The 22215-nt window shown below is 41.4% G+C and overlaps 2 protein-coding genes across 2 annotated transcripts in view; one reads left to right on the forward strand and one right to left on the reverse strand.

Moving 5' to 3' along the window:
• WWTR1 (WW domain containing transcription regulator 1) overlaps positions 1-12403 on the forward strand; it is a 41130-nt gene extending 28727 nt beyond the window's left edge. Inside the window, exons 3-6 of the mRNA XM_054282422.1 lie at positions 3384-3562; positions 8124-8257; positions 8792-8904; positions 9948-12403. Coding sequence (XP_054138397.1) covers positions 3384-3562; positions 8124-8257; positions 8792-8904; positions 9948-10132 — 611 coding nt within the window. The 3' untranslated portion in view covers positions 10133-12403. The remainder of the gene's footprint in view (positions 1-3383; positions 3563-8123; positions 8258-8791; positions 8905-9947) is intronic.
• A 4904-nt stretch (positions 12404-17307) lies between these two features.
• Positions 17308-21994, reverse strand: TM4SF4 (transmembrane 4 L six family member 4). The gene is made up of 5 exons (XM_054282973.1): positions 21824-21994; positions 21484-21573; positions 20277-20410; positions 17551-17740; positions 17308-17325 (listed from the first exon to the last, which is right to left on the reverse strand). Exons 1-5 carry the CDS (start codon positions 21992-21994, stop codon positions 17308-17310), a joined length of 603 nt encoding a protein of 200 aa, XP_054138948.1.
• Positions 21995-22215: the final 221 nt, after the last annotated feature.

Genomic DNA, 22215 nt, shown 5'->3' on the forward strand with positions numbered 1-22215 from the left:
GTGGTTGCATAGTTCAGGTTTGGAACTTAGCTCCATGTTTTTACTTGCTTTCATTTGGGCTGGATAATTGCATAATGGCTGTTTATTGAAAGACTTACTTAATTTTGCAAAATAATTAGGTTTTCCCCAAGAGAACTGAATTTAAGGCCACCCTGAGTCTGTCTGCTGTAGTGGTGATACTTTTCTCCTCTCATTTTAGACCCAGTCTCCATTACCACAGAGTGGTAAATTTGAGCTTTTGGATATTTTTTCCTTTGCAGAACTTTAGAGATGTTACATTGGAGTCCCAGACCCTGCCCAGTGAATTGGAGCTTACTGAACACCAGTTGTTTTTTATTTGGTAACTTTTTACCCTCTCCAGACCAGCCGATGGTCCAGGGGCTCCGCAGGGCTCTGGGGGTCCCTGGTGTGTCTGGGGGGGCCACAGCGGGGTCTGTGCCGGGCAGTGCAGCTGGCATGGGAACTGCAGGTTTTTCTTTTTTAATCCAAACTGCATTATGATCCTCAGACCATTCAAATACAAATTCAGAGCTGAAATACAAATTAAAGCAGGAATTACTAAAACCTCATAAATATCACAACAGATGTGCTATATGATTATATCACACGGAGCAGAGATTTGTAGAATGTCGTTGTTTGTTAAGTTGCTCACTAGGGCTGACCCGAGACTTTCCTTTCACTGGCCTTGTTCAGACCATTAGTGACAAGAAGTTACCAGCTGTATACCAACCCACTTTTGCTGCCTGGGTTCAGTTCTGGTTCAGTTGAGCAGTCCTAGGAGAAGCGCTTAGGTAAAATATTTTTCACAAACCAAGCTCAATTATATACCACAAGGGTAATTTGTCCATTGTTGTGATTCTTTTTATTCTACCAGTGTATTTAAAGATGCACTATTAGTTTGAAGTCTAGACAGTATGAAACCTATCAAACATGCTTAAAAGTGTTCCAGATAAAATATTTTTCCATTTTCCTATGCATATCATTGCAACTCTACCGTTAAGAAAAGCAATTTCGTTTAGTCAGTTTTTTTTCTTGTTGTTTGAAAAACTGACACCGTGAAAATTGGTAAAGCAGTAAGAAGTCTTAGTCCTGTAATAACTGTGTCATCACACTTTGCCACGCTTCTTTAGAAGAGTCTGGTGCTCTGCCTGGGTACTGGGGCTTGCCCAGGTAGGTCGGGTTGCAGGACAAAATCTACCTGACATTACCTATAGTGTTGCATATGAAATTGCATTAAGATCTAGCCCAGATCTGATAGAATTGGAATCAACTAATCATTTGGTTTGGGAAAGCCCTCAGAGGTAATTGAGTCTGACCATTGACCCAGCACTACCAAGGCCACCACTGACCCAAATGCTACAGCCACACAGCTTTTAAATTTCTCAAGGGATGGATCACTGTCCTGATCAGCCTGTGCTGGAGCTGGACAAACCTTTTGGCAAAGAAATTTTTCCTAATCTCCAATCTAAACCTCCCGTGGGACGGCACACTGGAGTGTGCAGTCCTCTCCAGGACACCTGCTTCTGGAAGCGGGTTGCAAAGATGGTTTAGGTCTGCCTGCATGCTTTCCACAATGTCCAGAAGGATTTATTAGTGTGGGCTTTGCACCACCTACAGGTAGTAAAGCTGCCCTTAGATCCATCTGGTCCTGTGATAGCCCAGGACTAATCCTCACCTGGTCCATGCAGCTAGTCCTGATCTGCATCAGTAGTAAATCTCACCTGGGTCCTGAGCAAACCATGGAGTTAAAATGTTGAAAATTCACTGTGTTTCACTCCTGGCTTGTCTGGAGGATTTCAATGCTGGATTATGGTGCTATTCTTAGCACCATAAACAGGAAGAAATTTTCTTGGTAAGCTAGGAGGGATACCTGCTGTCTGAGGGGACAGGGCATTCTGTTAGCTTTGTGACATGTTGGCACCAGAGTGACACACAGAGAGCTACACAGACTTAGTGTAGCTACACAGACTTCCGTAGCAGTTCTGTGAATAAAAATGTCTATCTCACAGAGAATTCTGCTCTGATTTATAGTTTCTGAATTTGATCAGAAAAGATGATGCTGACTTAAGAAATACTAACAATCTAAGCAGTATTAACTTGTTCAGCAACAGCCTTCTGTCAGCAAGTGAAGGGGTTTACCTGGCTATAACTCAGGTTTGCTTACTAAAGACTAAAGGTCCTGTTTCTAATCCTGCCATCTATGATGTTCTTCCCTTGTCAACCTTTAGAATATCCTACCAAAGGTGGGGTACTGATGGGTCATATTCTAGCAGAAAAGGTTTCAGTTGTTAATTGGAAATTAGTTCCAGTAATAATTGATTTAAATCTGTCAATAAAGACAATGTTAAATTCAAATATTTTTACTAGCTTATGGCCTATTATAGGCACACATTTTTAGGATTTTTCAGTTTGAAAAAATGTTGTTTACTAGTTCATTAGGTAAATATTTGAACATACCAGGATAGGTATTATTATATTGTAAGTATTCCTGTTTGATAAACTCAGAACATATAAAATCATTTATTAAGCAATTGCTAGTGCAGATCTTGCCAGGGGAGTAGTTGTCTCAGTCATTTGAAGCGCAGCAATTCTAAGGATGCATTCCTGTGAGAGAGCAGTGTGTCCTGGCCCTGTGCAGCAGGTCAGCACTTGCAGCCGGTGCCACGGGCTCCTGTGGGTGCCACGGGCTCCTGTGGGTGCTTGCAGCCGGTGCCACGGGCTCCTGTGGGTGCCATGGGCTCCCGTCGGTGCCATGGGCTCCTGTGGGTGCTTGCAGCCGGTGCCATGGGCTCTGTCGGTGCCACGGGCTCTGTCGGTGCCACGGGCTCTGTCAGTGCTTGCAGCCGCCCCACGGGCTCTGTCGGTGCCACGGGCTCTGTTGGTGCCACGGGCTCTGTTGGTGCCACGGGCTCTGTCGGTGCCACGGGCTCCTGTGGGTGCTTGCAGCCGCCCCACGGGCTCTGTTGGTGCCACGGGCTCTGTCAGTGCTTGCAGCCGCCCCACGGGCTCTGTCGGTGCCACGGGCTCTGTTGGTGCCACGGGCTCTGTCAGTGCTTGCAGCCGCCCCACGGGCTCTGTCGGTGCCACGGGCTCCTGTGGGTGCTTGCAGCCGCCCCACGGGCTCTGTTGGTGCCACGGGCTCTGTCAGTGCTTGCAGCCGCCCCACGGGCTCTGTCGGTGCCACGGGCTCTGTTGGTGCCACGGGCTCTGTCGGTGCCACGGGCTCCTGTGGGTGCTTGCAGCCGCCCCACGGGCTCTGTTGGTGCCACGGGCTCTGTCAGTGCTTGCAGCCGCCCCACGGGCTCTGTCGGTGCCACGGGCTCCTGTCGGTGCCACGGGCTCTGTCAGTGCTTGCAGCCGCCCCACGGGCTCTGTCATTGCAGTGCTGAGCTCGCCGCCGCCGCTGCCCCCCGGCGCAGCCCTGCCGCCCCCCGGCCGCCCCCCGGCCCTGCTCACCCTGCCCGGCACGCTGGCCTCGCAGCAGCAGCAGAAACTGCGGCTCCAGAGAATCCAGATGGAGAGGGAGCGGATCCGGATGCGCCAGGAGGAGTTACTGCGACAGGTAACGCCAAAGATACTCTTACTTTGTTCAAGAGCTTTTAGTTCAATGCATCATTCTTAACAAGTACACTTAGTAGCTCTGTTACTGTATGCCAAGACTAGCTATGGTTTTACAGAAGGGTAACCAAAAAACTAATATAAACAGATAATTTCATTTTTTTTCTCAAAACTAGCACAGAACAGAACTCAGGATGGCCATCCATCAGAAGTTACTGACCTGCCTTCTTTCTTACCAGTCTTTCTTAATAGTCATGTAAGGGCCAAATTCTGTTCTGTGTCTGTCCATAAGCAACTAGGGCAACACTGATTCATGTGCAGTTTAACTTGGTTTGCGCAGGAGACCATGCTCATACTTCATTGAAGATAAAGGAAGAACAAATGGAATTGTTCTTGACTCCAGTCTGTACTCTCTTAATTTGCACCCTTTGCCTTTTAGTTCAAATAAAATCACATTCACATCTTACATGAACGCCTCTGATCTAAAGACTTTTCAGAGTTGGTTATTTGTGGATATTTTGCTTATTGTTCTATATCTTAAGTTTCAGCTCTATAAAATGACTCATTCTGTACAAAATAGATATGTAATTTCCTTTATACTGCCTTAAGAAAACAAAGTTTTAAGAATTGTGTTTCACCTGTTACAGTCAAGTCCACTAGTGGTGTTGTGTTTGCATGGCATAATAATCAGATTCCTTAATGGAAAAAATAGATAATCCGTTTCTCTCAGAAACAGCATGAAAGAAGTATACTTTATCAAGAAACATATCGTTATTTGTGGCCTTGCAAATGCTGCAGTTACCAGTTCTAAGTACCTTTCAAAGCAGCAACTTTCACAAGATTAAGGTGGCAGTCTCTGACACGGGCAGTGCTCTCAAGTCTTCTGTGTGGCTTCTCCTTTCCCATGAAGAGCTCATGACAGAGATGGATGTGAGAAGAGAGTGAGGGTATTTGGTACGAGCTTAGTCATGATTGTCATCATGCTAACAACATGTTTAGTTATTTTTACTCTCTTTGGCTCTATTCTTTTTTCAAGGTGAGCAAATTAGGCTTCAAAACAGTTGTGCCATTAACACAAGGGAGGGTTTTGCTGCTTTGCTGGCTTTGAAACCAATACATTCGCAGCACTCTGCAGCTGTGCCATACTCAGTCAAGACTTCCACTTACTGAGTCCGGTACCACCCTGCCCATGTAGTGTTTGTTGAAGCTCCACATCGCATGAAGCAGCACACCGTCACTTCGCATTACTGAAGTTTTACAACTGGTGTAACTCTTAGAGAGGAAAGCAAGATGCAAAATCTCTTCTTCCTAACAGTGTTGTGAACTTCCTTCCAGTAACCTCAGAATCCTGAATCCTGGCAACTAGGGTGCAATTATCCTCTTGGATCATCAGTGTCCAAGTACAGTTACTCCTGTCCTGACCCTCCCTTGCTGTTTTTGCTTTTCTAGTGTAACCTAAGGGGAAAATGCTGAGTAAGGGTGTATGCTGCTGCCAGCAGCTGTGAGGAGCTGCAGAGCGTTTGGGCGAGGGACAGGATTCTTTGGAGGGTCACAAACCTTTGAGCCCAGCAGCAGCTGCTGCTCCCCGCAGCCGTTCCTGCAGCAGCTGCTGGGGTGGAGCAGCATGCCCAGCCTGGAAGGGGCCGTGGCTCTGCAAGCTCTGGGCTTAGGGAATTTCTTTCCTTCTTTGTCCTCCTCTTCATGGAGTTGCTAAAACCCTAGAATTCTAGATTGAGTGCATTCCAAAAGGGCAGCATTTCAGAAAACCAGTATGATGGCATCTACTTAAAGGTTTCCTTACTCAGTTTTATCATTCTATAAGGAGTTAACGTTCTTTTACACTAATGTGGGTTTGCCAGCTTTCCAAAGGAAAAGAGAGAATCTGCTTGCTACTAAAGATCTTCTTGGAAATGGAAGTTGGTAGAGGTAATGTCAGTCAGAAATCTCTGAAAGGTCCTGCAGAGAAGGTGCCCCAGCACTTCTCTGTGTGCACCAGGGCCATTATGCACTGTACTTGTGCATACATTTGGAGGGTACAAATAGTCCCAAAAAGGCAATACTTCTCAGAGGCTTCTTTCTGGTCCAGGGCTCCTATTGCAGAAATTGTCCACAGAATGTTACAGAGGCTTAGAAGAGGCTGAAGAAGCAGTGGAGCAACATGTAGAGGAACATTTATCACTGTTTTGTCCTCGCAGAATAGACCTTTACTGGCCTGCTACAACCTGAAGAGAAAAATGCCCCTGTGCTCCTGTGCTGTGCTCCTCCCACTGCACAGACTGGCTGAGGGTGTGATTTTCTGGGGGCACAGGCAATGTCTACATCTCTTGCTTTCCACCCTGAGGACTGGCAGAAGAGGAACTGCATCTACCAGCAATGTAAACCCACTGTAAAAATGCTCTCACTCATCTCCCCCAGCTGGAAATGAGAGTTTGGCAACTAAGGGTGGAAGTCAGGTCAGTTCTGCCAAGAAGAGTTCTAGGAAATTTGACAAGAAATTTCTGTGCTTGTGAGGCATACAGCTAAAAAAGGGTTTACGTTTTCTGAGGCAGTGAATCATTGAACTCACTGTAATGCTGTGAAGCTTTAAAAGGTTTGGAAGATAACCACTCATGAAGCATTTGACATGACTTTTTGATATTAGAATTCTGTGGGGTTTTTTAGTTTATTTTGTTACTTATTTTGAAAGTCTTCTTTGGGTTTATGTGCATCACAGTGCCAAGCAGATCTAAAGGCACTTGGTCCTCTGTGAGCTGAATGCCAGAGATGGTCTCTGCTGGCCAAGGAGGAGGCACCCTCCTACACTCAGAGACCGGGAGCTCGCTGGTGTGGCTGAGACTGATATTGCTGCTCACAGGGCTGCGAGACAGCTCTGCCATTTTTTGCCAGACTTTCATCCTAGGGTAGAAGATTAACAAATATTCTTCTTAAAAACCTTGTAGTCATGCTTAGAATAGAGAACAGGACATAGTAGGGTATCATAAAGCTTTGGGTATTGTGTGGTTGATCCATTTCTCCATTACCATTGCTGTAATAATGTCAAAGGAGCAAAGGAATCTGATATCTGTAGTAGTAATAAACTTGCAATGGGACTTCTGAACAAATGACCTACAGCTGAAGAACGTATGTCATGTATGGTGGAGCCAGTGCTCTGTCTGCTTCCCCAGCCAAATCTGACTCCCGTGTGCAAGAGTCTGTTCTTCCACATTTTAAAAGTACACATGGAGTTAATATTACAAGCAACAGGCAATATGTTGAAATAAAGACATGGGAGGTGAGCCATTCCCCAAGGGAGAGTCAGTCAAGTAGCTCTATAATAAATATGGTGTTTTTTGCAACAAAGAGGAGACAGGAAGTTAGATTATGTAACTGATAGTGGGAGTTTTTCTTTATGGTGCTGCAGGCTTTTCAGCTGACAGATGTTTTGTTTTGGATGGCCTGACTAAATCTCGTGTGGCTGTAGATGTCATTCTTATATTTTTTAAAAAGTTCTGAAAATATCTGCCTGTAGACAGCTAAGAAAACGACCTTCTCCTTCTAAGAGGTTTGTACATTTTCACAGACTCCAGCTGATTAAATTCTAAGTAGAAATGTCACCATTAAAGTTGTCACTTGACAAATTTAATCAAAAACTTAGTATACATAAGCTATTAAGATTCTTAAGAATGTTTGTTCTTAACACTTGCTAAATACTGACACCATCTAAAGTAAATTGTAATTTATCAATGAATATATTGATAATTTTGTTATAAAGGAAATATTTCTTTTATGGGCACCAATATGTGCTACTTTATTCACAAAGAGACCAGACCATTCCTCCTCAATGAAACAAATAATTGAAAACATAGTAAAACATCATATTCTAGCCTTGAAGACCTGTTAATCCTTTCTGTGCTGGGGAGAACGAATGATTGAGTCAGAGAAGTTTTCTACTAGGATTTAAATTAAATATTTACTTTGCTTGTTTCATTAAAAAAAAGTAAGTGGAGTTAATTATGGTAAAAATAGATATAGCTTTATTATTTTAAGGTCTTAGGATTTTTGTTTGGAACATCCAGTTGGGGTCAGACAACCTCTGTATAGAACTCTGTACCACTAGATGTCATATGTGTTTCACAGAGATAATGCTGGAAGAATTTATCTTTCGGGAAGAGTTGCAAAATAAGTTTCCTTTGGCTCTGATTGCTTGTTTGTCATCCTGCAGATAATAGACATGAGACAGGTCATTAAGCAAATGCTTTTTATCCGGCAGAGTGTTCATTCTAAAGATTATTGAATCACAGTCTTGGTTCCAGTGGTTTTCTTGTAACATGTTAAGTACTTTGTGGTAGCTGAATGAATTACAGGCCTGGCTTCCAGACATGGTAGAACTGACAGCTAAATTCTGTGGTGCTTTAAGACACGGTCATGGTTTTCTTCGTATCAGAGTAAACAAATGCTCATAGTGACCTCACTCAGAATTACTTTCCTTCAGTGTATATGTTATGTGTTCATTATATGTTGTTACAAGACTAGAGTATTTCTGAGTGTTGGAATAACCCCTCCCTGGTGTTTATTTGTCTTTTCAGGAGGCTGCTCTTTGCAGACAACTTCCTATGGACCCAGAAAACATGGTCCCAGTTCAGACAGCTGTGAACACCCCTGCCATGACACAGGACATGAGGGCTGTCACAAATAATGGGTCAGATCCTTTCTTGAACAGGCAAGTTCATTCTTCTTCATTAGGCAATTGCTTCTGTTGCCTTCTCTAGGCTGTTACAGGTGTCTCTCTAAGATAATCCCTATATCATCTTCTTTTTTTACTTACTGTAAACAGAGGGGATGGCTGAGTGGCTGGCCCAAAATCTTTCAGTTTATGCTTCAAGAAGGAATCTTTTTAAAAAGCAATAAATTGTAAGAGGTGGTTTTAATTCTATTGTTAGTGTATGTAGAAGACTAGGTAGAATAGGTGTGTTACCTACGTGTAAATACATGCAACTTTTTAGGCTGTCAGAACTGATTTCAGCTAGAGAGTTATATATGCATGTGTGTATTTCAAAATTTAAGAGTGACCTCGCCTAAATTACTTTGTTATTTGGGCTGATGTGATGCAAATATTATGTTGGCTGATCAGTGGCCAACAGTTACAGGATGAAGCTTAATGACTCAGTATCTATTTCTGTGTTCTGACACTGTGCTCAGGAACTGTGTCTGTCAGAGGATCTTTGCTGAGTGTTTTTCCTGTTTCAATTTGTAGTGGGCCATACCACTCCAGGGAACAGAGTACAGACAGTGGCTTGGGATTAGGATGCTACAGTATACCAACAACACCTGAAGATTTCCTCAGCAACGTAGATGAGATGGATACAGGTAGAATACTCAGATTTAGCTTAAAGTATAATCCATGTATTATGGCTAGTAATGTTTTATGATTGCATGACTGAACAATAATCTGCAGCTTTCCTAATCAAGAGAACAGACTGACATTGCGGGAGAAAATGCCTTGAAGGTGGTTAGTGCCCAGAAGGTTCTCAGCTTTAACTTAGATCCAGATTCTGCTCTTTTAGCTCAGACTGATATTAAACAGAGTAAATAAAACCTGGAAAATGCAAGCCTTAATTTCTGTTTTCATACTATTGTCCATGGTAGGGGGACAAAAAAGCTTGTTATGGGTTACATGTAGAAATCAATACATTTTCTAACTCTGGGAAATCAGTCTTGCTTGTAAGTCACTTACATTGGCAAAGTTGCATTTGCCTTCAAACAGAATGTATTTAGCTAGCTTACATTTTGATACATATTTATTTTATGTTAGTGTCCATGGTGTTTAAAATACTGAAATAATTTACTAGGAAATCAAGGGTTTTTTCAGAGAGTGAAATTCTCAGCACTTCCTCACCTAAACTTCCTTTTGAAGTCATTAGAAGTACAGTATTATGCAGAGAATGAAAGATTTATCTGTTAAAGGTTTTCATGCTTGTTCTTATTAATTTATGGGGAAAAAAAGTATAATATTACAGATCTAAATTGCTGTAAAGCACTTTTTTCAGTTATTTCCTAGGGACAGTGTTGCCCCTGGTGCAGGGAGCAGGATGGAGGTGTGCATGAGGGCCCTTTGCTGCTTCAAACTTGAAGCTGTCGTGCTTCCCAAGCGGCAGAGCAGAGCTGGATGCTTTGAGCACTGCTGGAAAGGACCTTTTGTGCTTCTGAGATCAGAGCAAGGGTGTGAAATGTATTCGTAGGGGGATATGTACCCTATACCTAAATGCAGTTTTGAGATAACATTTGTGTGGAGTAGGAGTGCTCCCGAGTGCTTGTGGGAAAGGGGGAATACATTTTTATGTAGTTCTGTTGTTTTAAATTACTCACAATAAGACTTTGGTACTTCAAAAGTTCTTCTTTACTTTTCCTAGGAGAAACTCTAGCACAGACAGCAATGAACATAAATCCACAGCAAACACGTTTCCCCGATTTCCTCGACTGCCTTCCAGGGACAAACGTGGATCTTGGGACTCTAGAGTCAGAAGACTTGATCCCGATTCTCAACGACGTGGAGTCAGTGCTGAACAAGAACGAGCCCTTCCTCACCTGGCTGTAATCAGGCAATGCTTGTTGGGCCTGCAGTGCAATTCAGATTTCTTTTTCCTCTTGGGGTAGAATATCTGAATGTCCTCAAGAGATACAACATACTGCCGTATTGACTTTTGCTACATCGTCTTTATGGTCAGTTTAATATCTGCCTGAATTTGATTGATACTAATTTAAGTATGAAATACATTTATATATATATAAAAAATACATACATGGATATATATTTCTTTAAAAAAGCCCCATACCACTTTACACATCTGTGTACTTTTTTACGTTTTCAAACCAGGTGGAAACGCTTCACTTTTAGGACAGAAAGTGGCTGATGTTTGTACACATCCCTGACTGCTCTCCTGGGTACTGACTGACATCACAGAGCCTTTGTGAGTCAGAAAAGCTAACTCCTAGCTTGCCTGGTTCAAAAAAAGTGCAACGGATCAGGGCATGAGAGCAGTTTTATTATTATGTTTATGACAATACTATCAGAAGCTTTTTTAAAACCAAATTACTTAAGCCTTAAAAAGCTTTTTTAGTTCTTAGTGACTAACTGTACTGTATAGAATACAGTTCAAATATGATCCAATCAACCATAATAATTCCCATTATATATTTGTGAAGGCACAAACACTACTATAGCAGTTTCTTTTTTTCAGTAAATTACTGTATAGTTTTCAGAAAATAATTACTTCTAGTCTCAATGTACCAGAATTATTTAGCAACATTTTTACACTACAATATTGTTACAAAATAAACCAGGCTGGTACTGACTGTTGCCTTTTAAAAACAAAGAAATGTATTATAAACAAGCATTTTTAAAAAAATTATTAGTTTTTTTAGTTTATTATATTAAGCACTACAGTTTTGTAACTTAACACATGAACAAGCAATTTTTTATATATATAAAATCTGTGGCAAGTATCTTAAGTGCAAAACTATTCTTTTAAAATCAGTTCTGGAAAATGTGGCACAACTTGTTAATGTCATACATAGGGGGAGAAAAACCTTCCTCATACTGTTTTCAGTGATGTTTATAACTGACAATGTAAAAATACATGTAGTTCTATACATGAAAAAGAACCAGGAACTTTATCAGGGCACTGCTAAAGCAGCATTGGGACTCACCTGGTCAAGCTGCTTAGCTTTTTATGTCTTTCATTTACCATAACTGGTGCGCAGGACAGAAGGCGTGTGCTGTGTGGTTTTGCCTGCTATATATCCTACAAAACTTCTTCTTTAGCAGAGGTTTGGGACTGAGAAGACATCAAGAGCATTAAGTATGCAGTTCTCCTGAAATGCAAATGAAGTCCTGAATATTCTTAAATGTTTTGAAATGATCTTATTTATAATTAATGGATAGAAGCATTTTGTATTGAAGAATAGGTAATTTTATGAAAGGCATTATAACTTTTCTCTAAGCTTAATCCAGGCTATGTAAAGAGAAGAAGAGATGTAGCACTAAGCGTAAATGTGTGTTTGCCAGGTCTGATAACACTTAGCAAGATATTACTGATGCATCAGAATATTGACCCTTAAAGACCTTTTTTCCATCTGGTTGGGTGAAGGTAGGTGAAAAGGTCAGCGATGAAGTGGTGGGAATACAGAGTAGATTTGGAAGATGAATGATGAGTTAATAAATGTAGATCCCTGCTGGGAAGGATGGCTGCAGACAGGGGTGCATAGCAAATAAATCTCCGGTGTTCAGTGAAAAACATAAGAGAAGCACTCAATAAAGTAAATGACCATGTCTCTGATGAACTTCTAAGTGTACATGGTGTCACAGGAAGGAAAATAAAAAACACACACGCTAAAATTTTGAAAAAAAAGATATTAGGCAAAGACCTACAGTTGTGAAGTTTTATGACATAGTAAAAGGTAGCTTTTTAAAAATGTTCTCATTTTGGTTTTTTTTAACAGAAAAAGAAGTGTAACAGCAGAGTTGTGTCTGCACAGAAATTAATTGCTGAATGGGCATTGTGTTTCTTTTATTCTTTTGGGGGTTATTAGTTGGGTTTTTCTTTTTTTATTCTTGATAGTTTTGCTAACTGTTGAGATACCATAAACTTCTTTTCAATAAACAGGGACCGGGCAGGGCTGACCAATATTACTGTAATTAGTTTTAATCTCTCTCTTTTAAGGATTTCTTCAGGTTGTCAGCCCAAATGAAAAGCAGGTGGTCCTAAGGCTTTGTTATTTAGTGCCATGACTGATGTTTGTGAAGAATTGGATATTTTCTGGCCAGCTTTGAAAGCCATGTCACCAGCACTGCTCTTTTGGCATAAGGAGCTGGAGTGACCCACAGCAGCTTGGACCTGCGCGCTGTGCGCTCCAGGTGGCAGAGCCCATCCACAGGTCACCTTCAGAGAATGCAGTTTGTTCATTTGCTGGCAAATCTGCACCATTTGACATGTGAGCTTCTCATAAGAGAAGATGTTCTGAGCAGGCTGGCTGGCAGCTCTGTGGGGTAGCTGGTGCTGATTCCTGCCCAGCCACATGCATTGTTGTCAGCCAAAGGCTGTTCTGTCTGTGGGGAAAACTAATGCAGCTTTCTAGTGAAATTACATCAGGCGTTTATCATAACGGTGAAGCTGCAAGCTTGATTCCTTTTTTATTTGTATTTCTGGTGGTTGAGTGTCTTGGTGCAATCCCTTAAAAGGATAAAGCAATCATGAACTCTGTTTCTGTGTCACTTCCATAGTAAACCAGCCGTGGATCTGGAACAGGAAGGTACTGAGTGGAGCAGCACTTCAGGCTGAAAGAGCTGCCAGAACCTTAGGTTAGATCTTTACTCAGTCATGAAACAAATCTTGGTTACATTAAAAGTGATTCTTTACACTGTCATGTTTTAATTTTTGTTACGGAGATAATGTATCCAATGAAGTGCAATGACGATAAAACCTATTCTTCAAAGTTATCTTTAAAAAAGTTTCTGGCTTTAAACAGGCTTATGGCAGAATTTTTCAGTATTCAAAGCATATGTAATATGAAAGTAAATTTATTGTTGACAATATTTCACTGTACTATTTCAGGTTTTGAGTATTTACTGTACTAAATTGTACACTGTCTGCTTGTAGTATAAATACAACCAATGTGCCAGCTGGACAGTTTTGCTGTGACCATCCCTGAGGGGTCATATGTAAGTCTTGGTGATACAGAAGTAATGGGACATGGTTAATTACAGTTTGTATTCTGGTAATACTGTTAGAATGTAACTTGGGGAGGGATTGGGTTTGACTTTTTGTCAACAAATACTGTTAGGGGGAAAGGAAGGATTTAAATCTCTGTTTTAATTACGGAAAAATGTGGATGGTTGTCCAAATAAACTTGTTTCCTAATACATACATCCATGTATATGCTAGTTCTTTAACTATTTTATTTACTTTTTTCATTTTTATATGACTTGTGTGAGCATTTATTTTTAATTTTTAGTACCTTGCAATAGATTGTACTAGAGGCAATCAGATCAAACTGTTGTATCCTGTGTTTGATTCTGTTTTGTTTTTTTTTTTTTAAATTATTCCTTTGATCTTTTACATGAAAAAATACAAATGAACTTAAAAGATTTTGGATGCATATTGTTTTTTTAAAATAATTTCTTTAGGGAAGGGGTGGGTTTGAGGGTTTTAGTATAGGCTTCCAGGGAACTGTAGAACACTGCTTAGAATAAAGGTGTGGACATACTATTCTGTGAAAAAGGCATGCATTTTGAATTAAAATGTTCAATTTTCTATTGTATAGTCAATTATTCATATATGTATATACATATTCAATATATATATTCAATATACATTTTAATTAAAATATGGGGGCAAAGACCCCACCTGTGTCAGGATAATGGAAGAAGCCAGCCTTCCCAACCTCTGACAGCTGGAATGTCTCCAGGGTTTTACGTTGTTTGCCTTGCAACTGGTTATACTATGAGTGATGTACAATCCATGAGGAGGGAGTTAAAGTTGAACTGGAGACAGGTGATGAACATTCAAGACTGGAATGATGTGAGAAAACATCCCTTGTTCTGGGCTGAGCAACTATTTTTTCAACATTGTGTATGTTACTTCCCTGCTTTAGAGATGAACCTTTTGCAAAGAGTCTCCAGTTAATGCATCATTCCCTGAAAGATGACCCTGTCCTGTGGTTAATGTATCATTTTTTGCAGTCTGTTTATTGAAGACAGTCAAAAAAGACTAACTGTGTATAGTTCAGCTGTGCAGGGGCGTAACCTTAATTTTGTCCCACTGAAATGCAGGGGCTCAAAATCACATGCTCATGCTCCGCATGTTGTAATCCGGGTTGTTAGATAACCAATGTGTATCCTTTTATGATAGCTCTCAGCTAAAACAGTGCCATGCAGTGTTGAAGTTGCCATGCTCTCAGCAGCCTGTTCACCCAGCAGACAGTTTTAATGGGTGAATAATGAATCTTCAGCCAGCATGGGTATTTCTGAGATTTTTACAAAGCATACTAATATTCTTTCTTTTGACTACTATTATTTTTACTTCTGTATCACTGTATGTTCATAATTCTACACAGTGTGGTCTTGTTATAGTTTAGGCCTGGCAAAGCCAAGGCCCCCATAAATATACCTTTTACCTGATATCTGCTGTGAGATGTGGCCAGGAAATAAGCAAAGCAGGCTCCAACTTAAACATAAAGAGAAGTTTATTAACTAAACTACACACACAATTACTAAACTACACACACAATTACTAACCTACACACACACAGGGGAAAAAAAACAAGGAGAATGAGAACTACACAGAAACACTTCCTTATCCTCCTCCCACCAAATTCCCAAACACATTTACATTTCCCAAAAATTATCCACACTCGGTCTGGCACCACCCTTTGGAAAAAAAAATCAAATCTTCAGCTCATAAGGGATAGACGGAGTCCTTCCTTGTGCCATGGACTTCTTGTCACAATCAGCAATCCGCCCGGTATCTTGCTATCCCGTGACATCTCCTTTCCATGCCAAGGTGCTCTCACCACCAGGCATGGGATGGGGCAGGGGCCTGCCTTCAGGGCCTTTTAAGAATGCCTCGTCTCGTTCCAAGCAGAGTACAGTCACAATCCTGGGACCTCTGTCCCCCCCATGTCTTCTATACCCCCTGGGGCCGAGGGGTCTCAAAACCAAACTCTCTTGACGCCGAGCCTCCGCTTCCCCCTGCAATGCAGCCTCTGCCTCACCAGGAAACAGTCCATGGAAATACAACAAAAAAGAGTCCAGCAAAAACTGCCACTCCATCTTCCTCCATTCCTTCAACATCTCTCTTCTCCCTTTGCCAGACCCTCCTTACTGGCCTGATTTTCTTCCTTCATCTTCCACTCCTATCCCTTTCCCAGGAAAGGGAATGTTCTGCGAAGCCTTCATTCCCCAAAGGGTTAAAAGTTCTCCCAGGCGGCCGGACTGCCCGCTGCCCCCCCCTTTCTCCTCCCAGCCGTGCTGCCTGCCGGCACATGATATCAAGTTTCAAGATATACAGTTCGAGCACGGTCTTTAAGTTGGTCAGGGTTCCTTTCAGTTATCCTTGTTTGTGCCTTCTTTCTTACCACCATCTTTCTGTCCCTTCCTAGTGCTGCACTCTCTTTATCTGTGCCTTCTTTTCAATAGTTAACACTGGCTTTTTACATAATTCTCTGTTATGAGGTTCTAGGATTAATCCCTCTCCTTCATTTTACTGGATGCTTTGCTGAGTAAAAACACAGAACAATCTCCAGTTACTGCAGAATTGATACTGCAGATGTGTGATTTGCTTGAAATTAAGTGCTAAGGGAGAGCCTCAGGTGTTAGTTTAACTGAATAGATTTTGGAATATGATTGTGGTACTCCAAAGTGTGGGTTCAGCTGGGCTGCTGATTCTGGCTCGTTTACCCTTTTGCAGTACACCTGAAGGCCAAGGTGTGAATGCAGTCTGGATCACAAGTTGAAGTGTGTGTGCCTTGTGTATCAGTTCTGTGTTGGCTCATATTAGAAAGCCATCAGAGCCATTAGAAGCTGGGTGCCTCTAAGAAGCTGTAGCTCATTGATTATGGTTTTAGGTATCATAGCTTGCTGCCTGTTATTTCTTATCCCATCTCCCACAAAAATTTATGTACTCTGCTTATTGATATATCAAAGCTGTACTCAGTGCAGCTACCCATCCTCTTGTTGAACACTGATGAGAAACATTCCTTGTTCTCAAAGGCTTCATAAAAATCAAACAGGGCAAATGTGAGATGAGGTGCAGGACAGCTGCTCACCACAGATGAAAGAATAGATGTGAGATAGTTGCACAGTGTGTGTTTGTGTTGAAATAAAGAGAGCTGTTTCTGAAGAGGTTTTTTTTTTGTAATTTTTGTAATTTATCATCTTGTACAGCATAATTCTCACCTATATCAAACTTTTTAACATTTCTGCATATTGCTCAACAGCTTCCAGTGCTTTCAAGTACTTCTAGATTCTTCAGATATCTCCTAGTGTAAATACACAGTTCATGACATACATTTTCTGAAAGCACAGGCCACAGAATCATTATTTCAGAAGGAAAATTTTCAGAACAGATTTGGCCAATATTGAGAAGCATTGAGACATCCAACCTGGCAAGCTGGTATGTGAAAATTTGTTTCAGAATTTTTAACAGAAGCTTAGTAGTTTATTTGAATCCCTCAGATGTCTCCAATCCCTCCTATCTTCTCCTTGATTCCTTCAGGAAGTAGCTTTTTCTTTTAAAGTTTTAAAAGTTCTTTCTAAAAGTTATTTTTGCCTTTGAGCTAGCTGTCATTGTCTTTCCTCTCTCTTTCATAGTATTGTGCCAAATACAGCTAAATTGAACTTGTGCAAAAAGATTAATAAACAGCATTTGTGCTCATGTGTAGATTGGAAACGTTGGGGATTTACAAGCTACTTAACTGACCTGAATAGAAATAGTAACACAAATTTGTATTTTGCCTGAGAATACCCTCTTTTTAAATGGAAGCTCTTTTACAAAAATAAATATGAATGTGAGAGTTGTATTTCACTTATTTTATTCCATGATGAGAGATTTCAGGAAGGCTGGAAAGGGAGTCAGGGCTTCATAACACTGGTGGGAGGAGGAGCCCTTCATTCTCGTCTTAGCCAGAGCCAGTGCATCTGAGGGCTGCTTTGTGGAGTAGCTGCAGAAGGGGTTCTCTCAGGATGAGGAGAGTTGTCTGCAATATTCCTGTTCATTAGACAGTTCCTTCTCCCTGGAAGAATAAAAACATGGAGGTAATTTCCTGGCTGCTATTGGTGTGACTCTCAAAGGCTTTTATTATTTCCTAACGGCAGCAATGCGTGGTTTTGGCAGTATGTTAGAAACCATGACCACGGAGCTGGAGGAAGGGCAGTTTAGTTTTTCTGACTGTGAGCCAGAGGTGTGTGTGTAACTCATCAGTGCACAGAATAACAAAGGAGAGCCGTCAGTCGCTCACCCCACAGCATCCGCAGCATTTGCAGTCCCCACAGATGGTTCCAAAGATGCCGTTCACCACCTGAATGCCGCAGAGCACTGCCTGGACCCCGCTCATCACCAGCAGCAAGGAGAAGAGGGTCAGGTGCCACGGGACGATGTTATCAGGTGATGTACACTTTGTCCACAACCCGTGGTCACCAAGGTAATCCCTACATGAGAACAAAACAGTTGGGAAGAAGACCTATTAACTCATGAAGGGGTCTCTCAGCACCGAGAGGCTGTCGCTGCTGCGACATGGTTCTGCTCACGCCGGTGAATTTCCATTGCCACACTGGTGCTGCTTGTCTGGAAATTGACTTCAGCTTAGTTTCTAGATAAGCTGAAGCAAGTGATTTGGAAAAAACAAGACATCAGAAGGGAGCAATTGGAGACAAGTATGTGTTTGATACAATTGAACTGTTTTTAGTGTTTTGGAAAGAAAAGATCTTAGCCAAGCATGTGCCAAATGGGTTTTGTCTGTTACAGTGTTTTGTCAGGGGCATTTTTGCTTTTACTTGATTACAGCATTTTTTTGTTTATGGGGGTGGGTGGGAGACTGTGATCAGGGCAGGTAATCCAGTATCTCAAAGTAGAGTTGAGAACAAGGGAGTACCTTCTAATCAAAACAAATCATGAAATTATACATGTCACCTCTTGTCCACTGAGCTGAAAATAACAGCTTTTGCTGTTCTAGATGCCTTATCTAAAGTAAAGGTAATAACTTCCATAATTTTTACTTTCACATTTTGATTTAATTGTAAACTGCTTAACCACTGGCTATATTTCATCTGCATATTCTTAGTGCTGACTTGTGTTTTTGTCAAGTGATTTCTGGACTGCAATCAAAACAATGTTTGAAACAGAGCATATTTCCAAAGACTCAGAATGAGACCAAGGGAGTTGGTTTCTGGCCCTCAGTGGCCCATGAAGAAATAATCCTCTACCTGTGCACTTCTCATTTTCTTTTTTTTTTTTTCTTTTTTTTCTTTTTGTTTTTTTTTTTTTCAGGTAATTTTTTTTGTATATTATGTAAGAAATGCTGCCAGGTCACTCTTGACTGAGGCAGACTGCATTGAAGGCTCTGAGGTAATGGAGAGTTTACTGCAGCCCTTGCCATTCTGTTCTGATCACACCTGCTCTCTTCAGCAGCACATTGTGCCCTGTTGTTTGTTGAACTTGTCTTGACTTCAGTCTGAGCAGTGGGATAGCTGGGTTTAAGTGATAAATATACATGAAAGTGAACATCTTTGAGTTGCAGAGCATGAGGAGCAAGCAGCTTCGAAATGCCATAGCCAAAATAAAATTATACATAGATTATATTTACAAAATTATATTATATTATATTATATTATATTATATTATATTATAATTTGAATGCCATTAAATTTCAATATAATCGTACACTCACAGAATGGTTTGGGTTGGAAGGGGTCTGAAAGATCATCTCATTCTGATCCCCCTGCCAAGGTCAGGGACCCCCTCCACTGTCCTAGGTTGTTCCACACCCTGCCCGACCTGGCCTCAAACACTGCCAGGGATGGGCCATCCACAGCTTCTCTGGGCAGCCTGTGCCAGTGCCTCACCACCCTCATAGGAAAGAATTTTTTCCTAATAATTGATCTAAACCTGCTCTTAGTTTAAAGCCATTATCTTGTCCTGTCATTACGTGCTCTTATAAAAAGTCCCTCTCCATCTTTCTTGTAGGCTCCCATCAGGTACTGGAAAGCCACAATCCCCCTGAAGCTTCTCTTCTCCAGGCTGAAGAAACCCAACTCTCACAGCCTTTCTTCATAGAAGAGGTGTTCCATCCCTCTGATCATCATTGGTAGCCTCCTTCATCTGTGTCATTAGTGAAAATATGAAATAACACCAGTCCCTTAGGGACACCTCCTGTCACTGCTGTCCAAGGATCCTGAGCCACTGACCACCACGCTCCGGATGCAACCATCCAGACACTTTCTCTGCATCTAGCAGTTCACCCATCAAATCCAGCTCTCTCCAATTTAGGGAGCAGGATATTGTGGGGGATTGTGTCCAGATAAATGACTTCTGCTGTTCTTCCATTATCCACTGATGGAGTCACCCCACCATAGAAGGCCCCTGGGTTGGTCAGGCAGGGCTTGCCTTTGGTGCAGACATTCTGCTGGACACAAATCCCTTCCCTGTCCTCCATGTGCATCATCAGACCTGCTGGGAGGAGCTGATCCATGATCTTCCCAGGCACAGAGGGGAGACTGGCAGGTTGGTGGTTCCCAGGCTCCTCCTTCCTACCCTTTTTAAAGAATGGGTGCATTGTTTCCTCTTTTCCAGACACCTGGGGCTCCACCTGGCTGCCGGGACTTTTCAAATATGGAGAGTGGCTTAGCAATTACATCAGCCAATTCCTTCAAGACTCTGAGAGATGTCTCAATGTGTCATTGCTATTCATCAAAGTGGAATTTATCCCCATATATTGCTTATCATCCCAAGAATAACCTTTCTCTTTATAGGCCCCTTTGAAACTCAGTAGTTTTCATTGTACTTGCTTTTTTTTAAATCCATGCTCTTGAACCTTATGAAGTCTTGCTGTGTGCTGCAAACACTTGTAAGAGCTTGTATAATTTAGACAAGCAATATCATTCTCACTTTTATACAATGGATTTGGAATTTGAATCATCTCACAAACTTAAAACATGTATATCTTTTTTTCTGATTGCCTTGTCTTACCCAGCCTCAAAAGGGTAGGTCCAGCCTCCTTGACTTTGACATTTAGGGCCTTTGTTTAGGGCTACTGCTGACAAAATAAAGCAGTATCCAGCTCCCACAACTCCAACGGCAGCAAATATTATAGAAGAAAACATCTGATGAAGAGAAAAATAATGTTATTTTGGTTCCCTAAATTCAGCTGTTCCCTGAAATGTTCCCTAAATTCAGCTGTTAATAGTCAAATAGTCAACACCTGAACAGCTGAAGCCTATTACTTTTCATTGCATAGAAGAGGTGTATTGGTATTTTAGAGCTTGAGCAGCATTGGCCCTGTGTGCCTGAGGAGGAGCAGGCAGGGCCTGGCAGCAGATGGCACTGCTCCCCTCCGGGGCCTCCTGTGCCAGGCGTTCATCTCAGGGCACTGCAAGCAAGACTGAAGCCTTGGACCACTCAAGGCACTAAAAACATCTTCAGTATCCTTTACAAGTTAGCTTTGGTATCTTGGTTATATTTGGACCAAATAATTACAGTTTTCCTTCCCATGTCTCCCTTTAGGTTTCATATTAGTATACTTTACCTCCTCACAGGTGTAAGCTCTAGTATTACAATTGGAATGGGTGGGAAAGTATGTCTTTATTTTTCTGGTTTCTGTTACAGAATTTCCCATATATACGAATAGGTAAGTAAAATCATGCAAGAACTAATGCCCTGCTTGAATTCTGAAATACTTGTAGCCATAACAATTCGTAGGTTAAGGTTATGTATTTTGTAGGAATAAAGTGATACAGGTGAAGAAAAAAACACATCTCATTTTGTTGGCCTGCAGTGAGTTGGGAATGTAGTGCCTAACTGCCAGAGTGATTTTAAAAGTTGCCAACAAAAAATGGTTAAGGAGAGGACTGTTGTACTCTGCAAAACAAAATGTAGATCTTTCAGCAATAAATTTTAATTGTGATAGTAACTATAAGTATCTTGATATCCTGATAGCAAAAAACAATGAGGCTATACTGTTCTAGTACCGGAGGTAAAAACATCAGAGGCATAATACAATTTTATACAATTTTTACAGCCTGCTATTTCTACTTCCCAACACTCAAACAAATGGCAGGGCTTTTTGTCCCACACTCAAGATAGCCTCTATCTAGACTCGCAATGACTGTGAGAGGAAAATGCATATATCAGTAACAATTCAGCTTTTACTTTTTTTGCCATGTTTCCTTTCACTTACCGCAAACCTCTTTCCACAGCTCCGATTACCACAGCATCCACAGCAATCATTATTCTCAAGGCCCAAAAATACCAAGGCAGGGAAGATCATCTATGAATAATAGAAATATAGTTTGAACTGGGATGAATTCAAATTACATCTTCTTTTAAATATGGTAATTCTATGGGTTTGGGGTTTTTTTTCCTTATCATTAGTTTAAGTTACTTATTGCCAAACCTTTGGATGGTTTATAACTTATTTGTTTATCCAAGAGGAATTTTGCAGTCCTGAGAAAATTCAACAATGCAAGTCATGGCTGTGGATGGGGGGAAGATATAAATATCTGAATTTGGACACTTACCAATACACCCGATCCCAAGATCCCTCCAAAGTACCAAACTTCATCTGTAATGTGTGCACTCTCTTCAACTTTTCCTCCAGGGAAAAACAACAAAATGTTAGCAAGGGTGCAGAGCACAGCCAGGGGGATGAGCGTACTTCCCAGGCACTTGGCACAGCCTCCCGTGCACATGCTTCTTTAAAGGAATTGTAAACACAATTGAAGATAAAGTCTCTCAGATGTTCTCAGAACTGATTTATAAAAAGAAGCTTCTGGGTGTACTTTGCAAAATCCAGTTTCTGTTGTGCTGTTAGAGGAATTGAGCCTGTAGAATGCTCCTGTCAGTGTTCCTGCAGTCAACTGAAAATGCACTGTGCTGGTCCTTTATATGTCCTTGCAGCTGTGATGTCAAT

This window comes from Melozone crissalis, unplaced genomic scaffold, assembly GCF_028551555.1.
Source record: "Melozone crissalis strain CALT ecotype California unplaced genomic scaffold, PUWL_Pcris_2 ptg000034l_1, whole genome shotgun sequence".
Classification (NCBI taxonomy): Eukaryota; Metazoa; Chordata; class Aves; order Passeriformes; family Passerellidae; genus Melozone; species Melozone crissalis.

Coding starts and splice junctions, on each gene's coding strand:
- TM4SF4 (XM_054282973.1), bottom strand. CDS start 21,994: ATGTGCACGGGAGGCTGTGCCAAGTGCCTGGGAAGTACGCTCATCCCC. Junction 20,411..21,483: donor GCTGTGGAAAGAGGTTTGCG/GTAAGTGAAAGG, acceptor TCTCTTCATCAG/ATGTTTTCTTCTATAATATT. Junction 17,741..20,276: donor ACCTACCCTTTTGAGGCTGG/GTAAGACAAGGC, acceptor GTTCTCATGTAG/GGATTACCTTGGTGACCACG.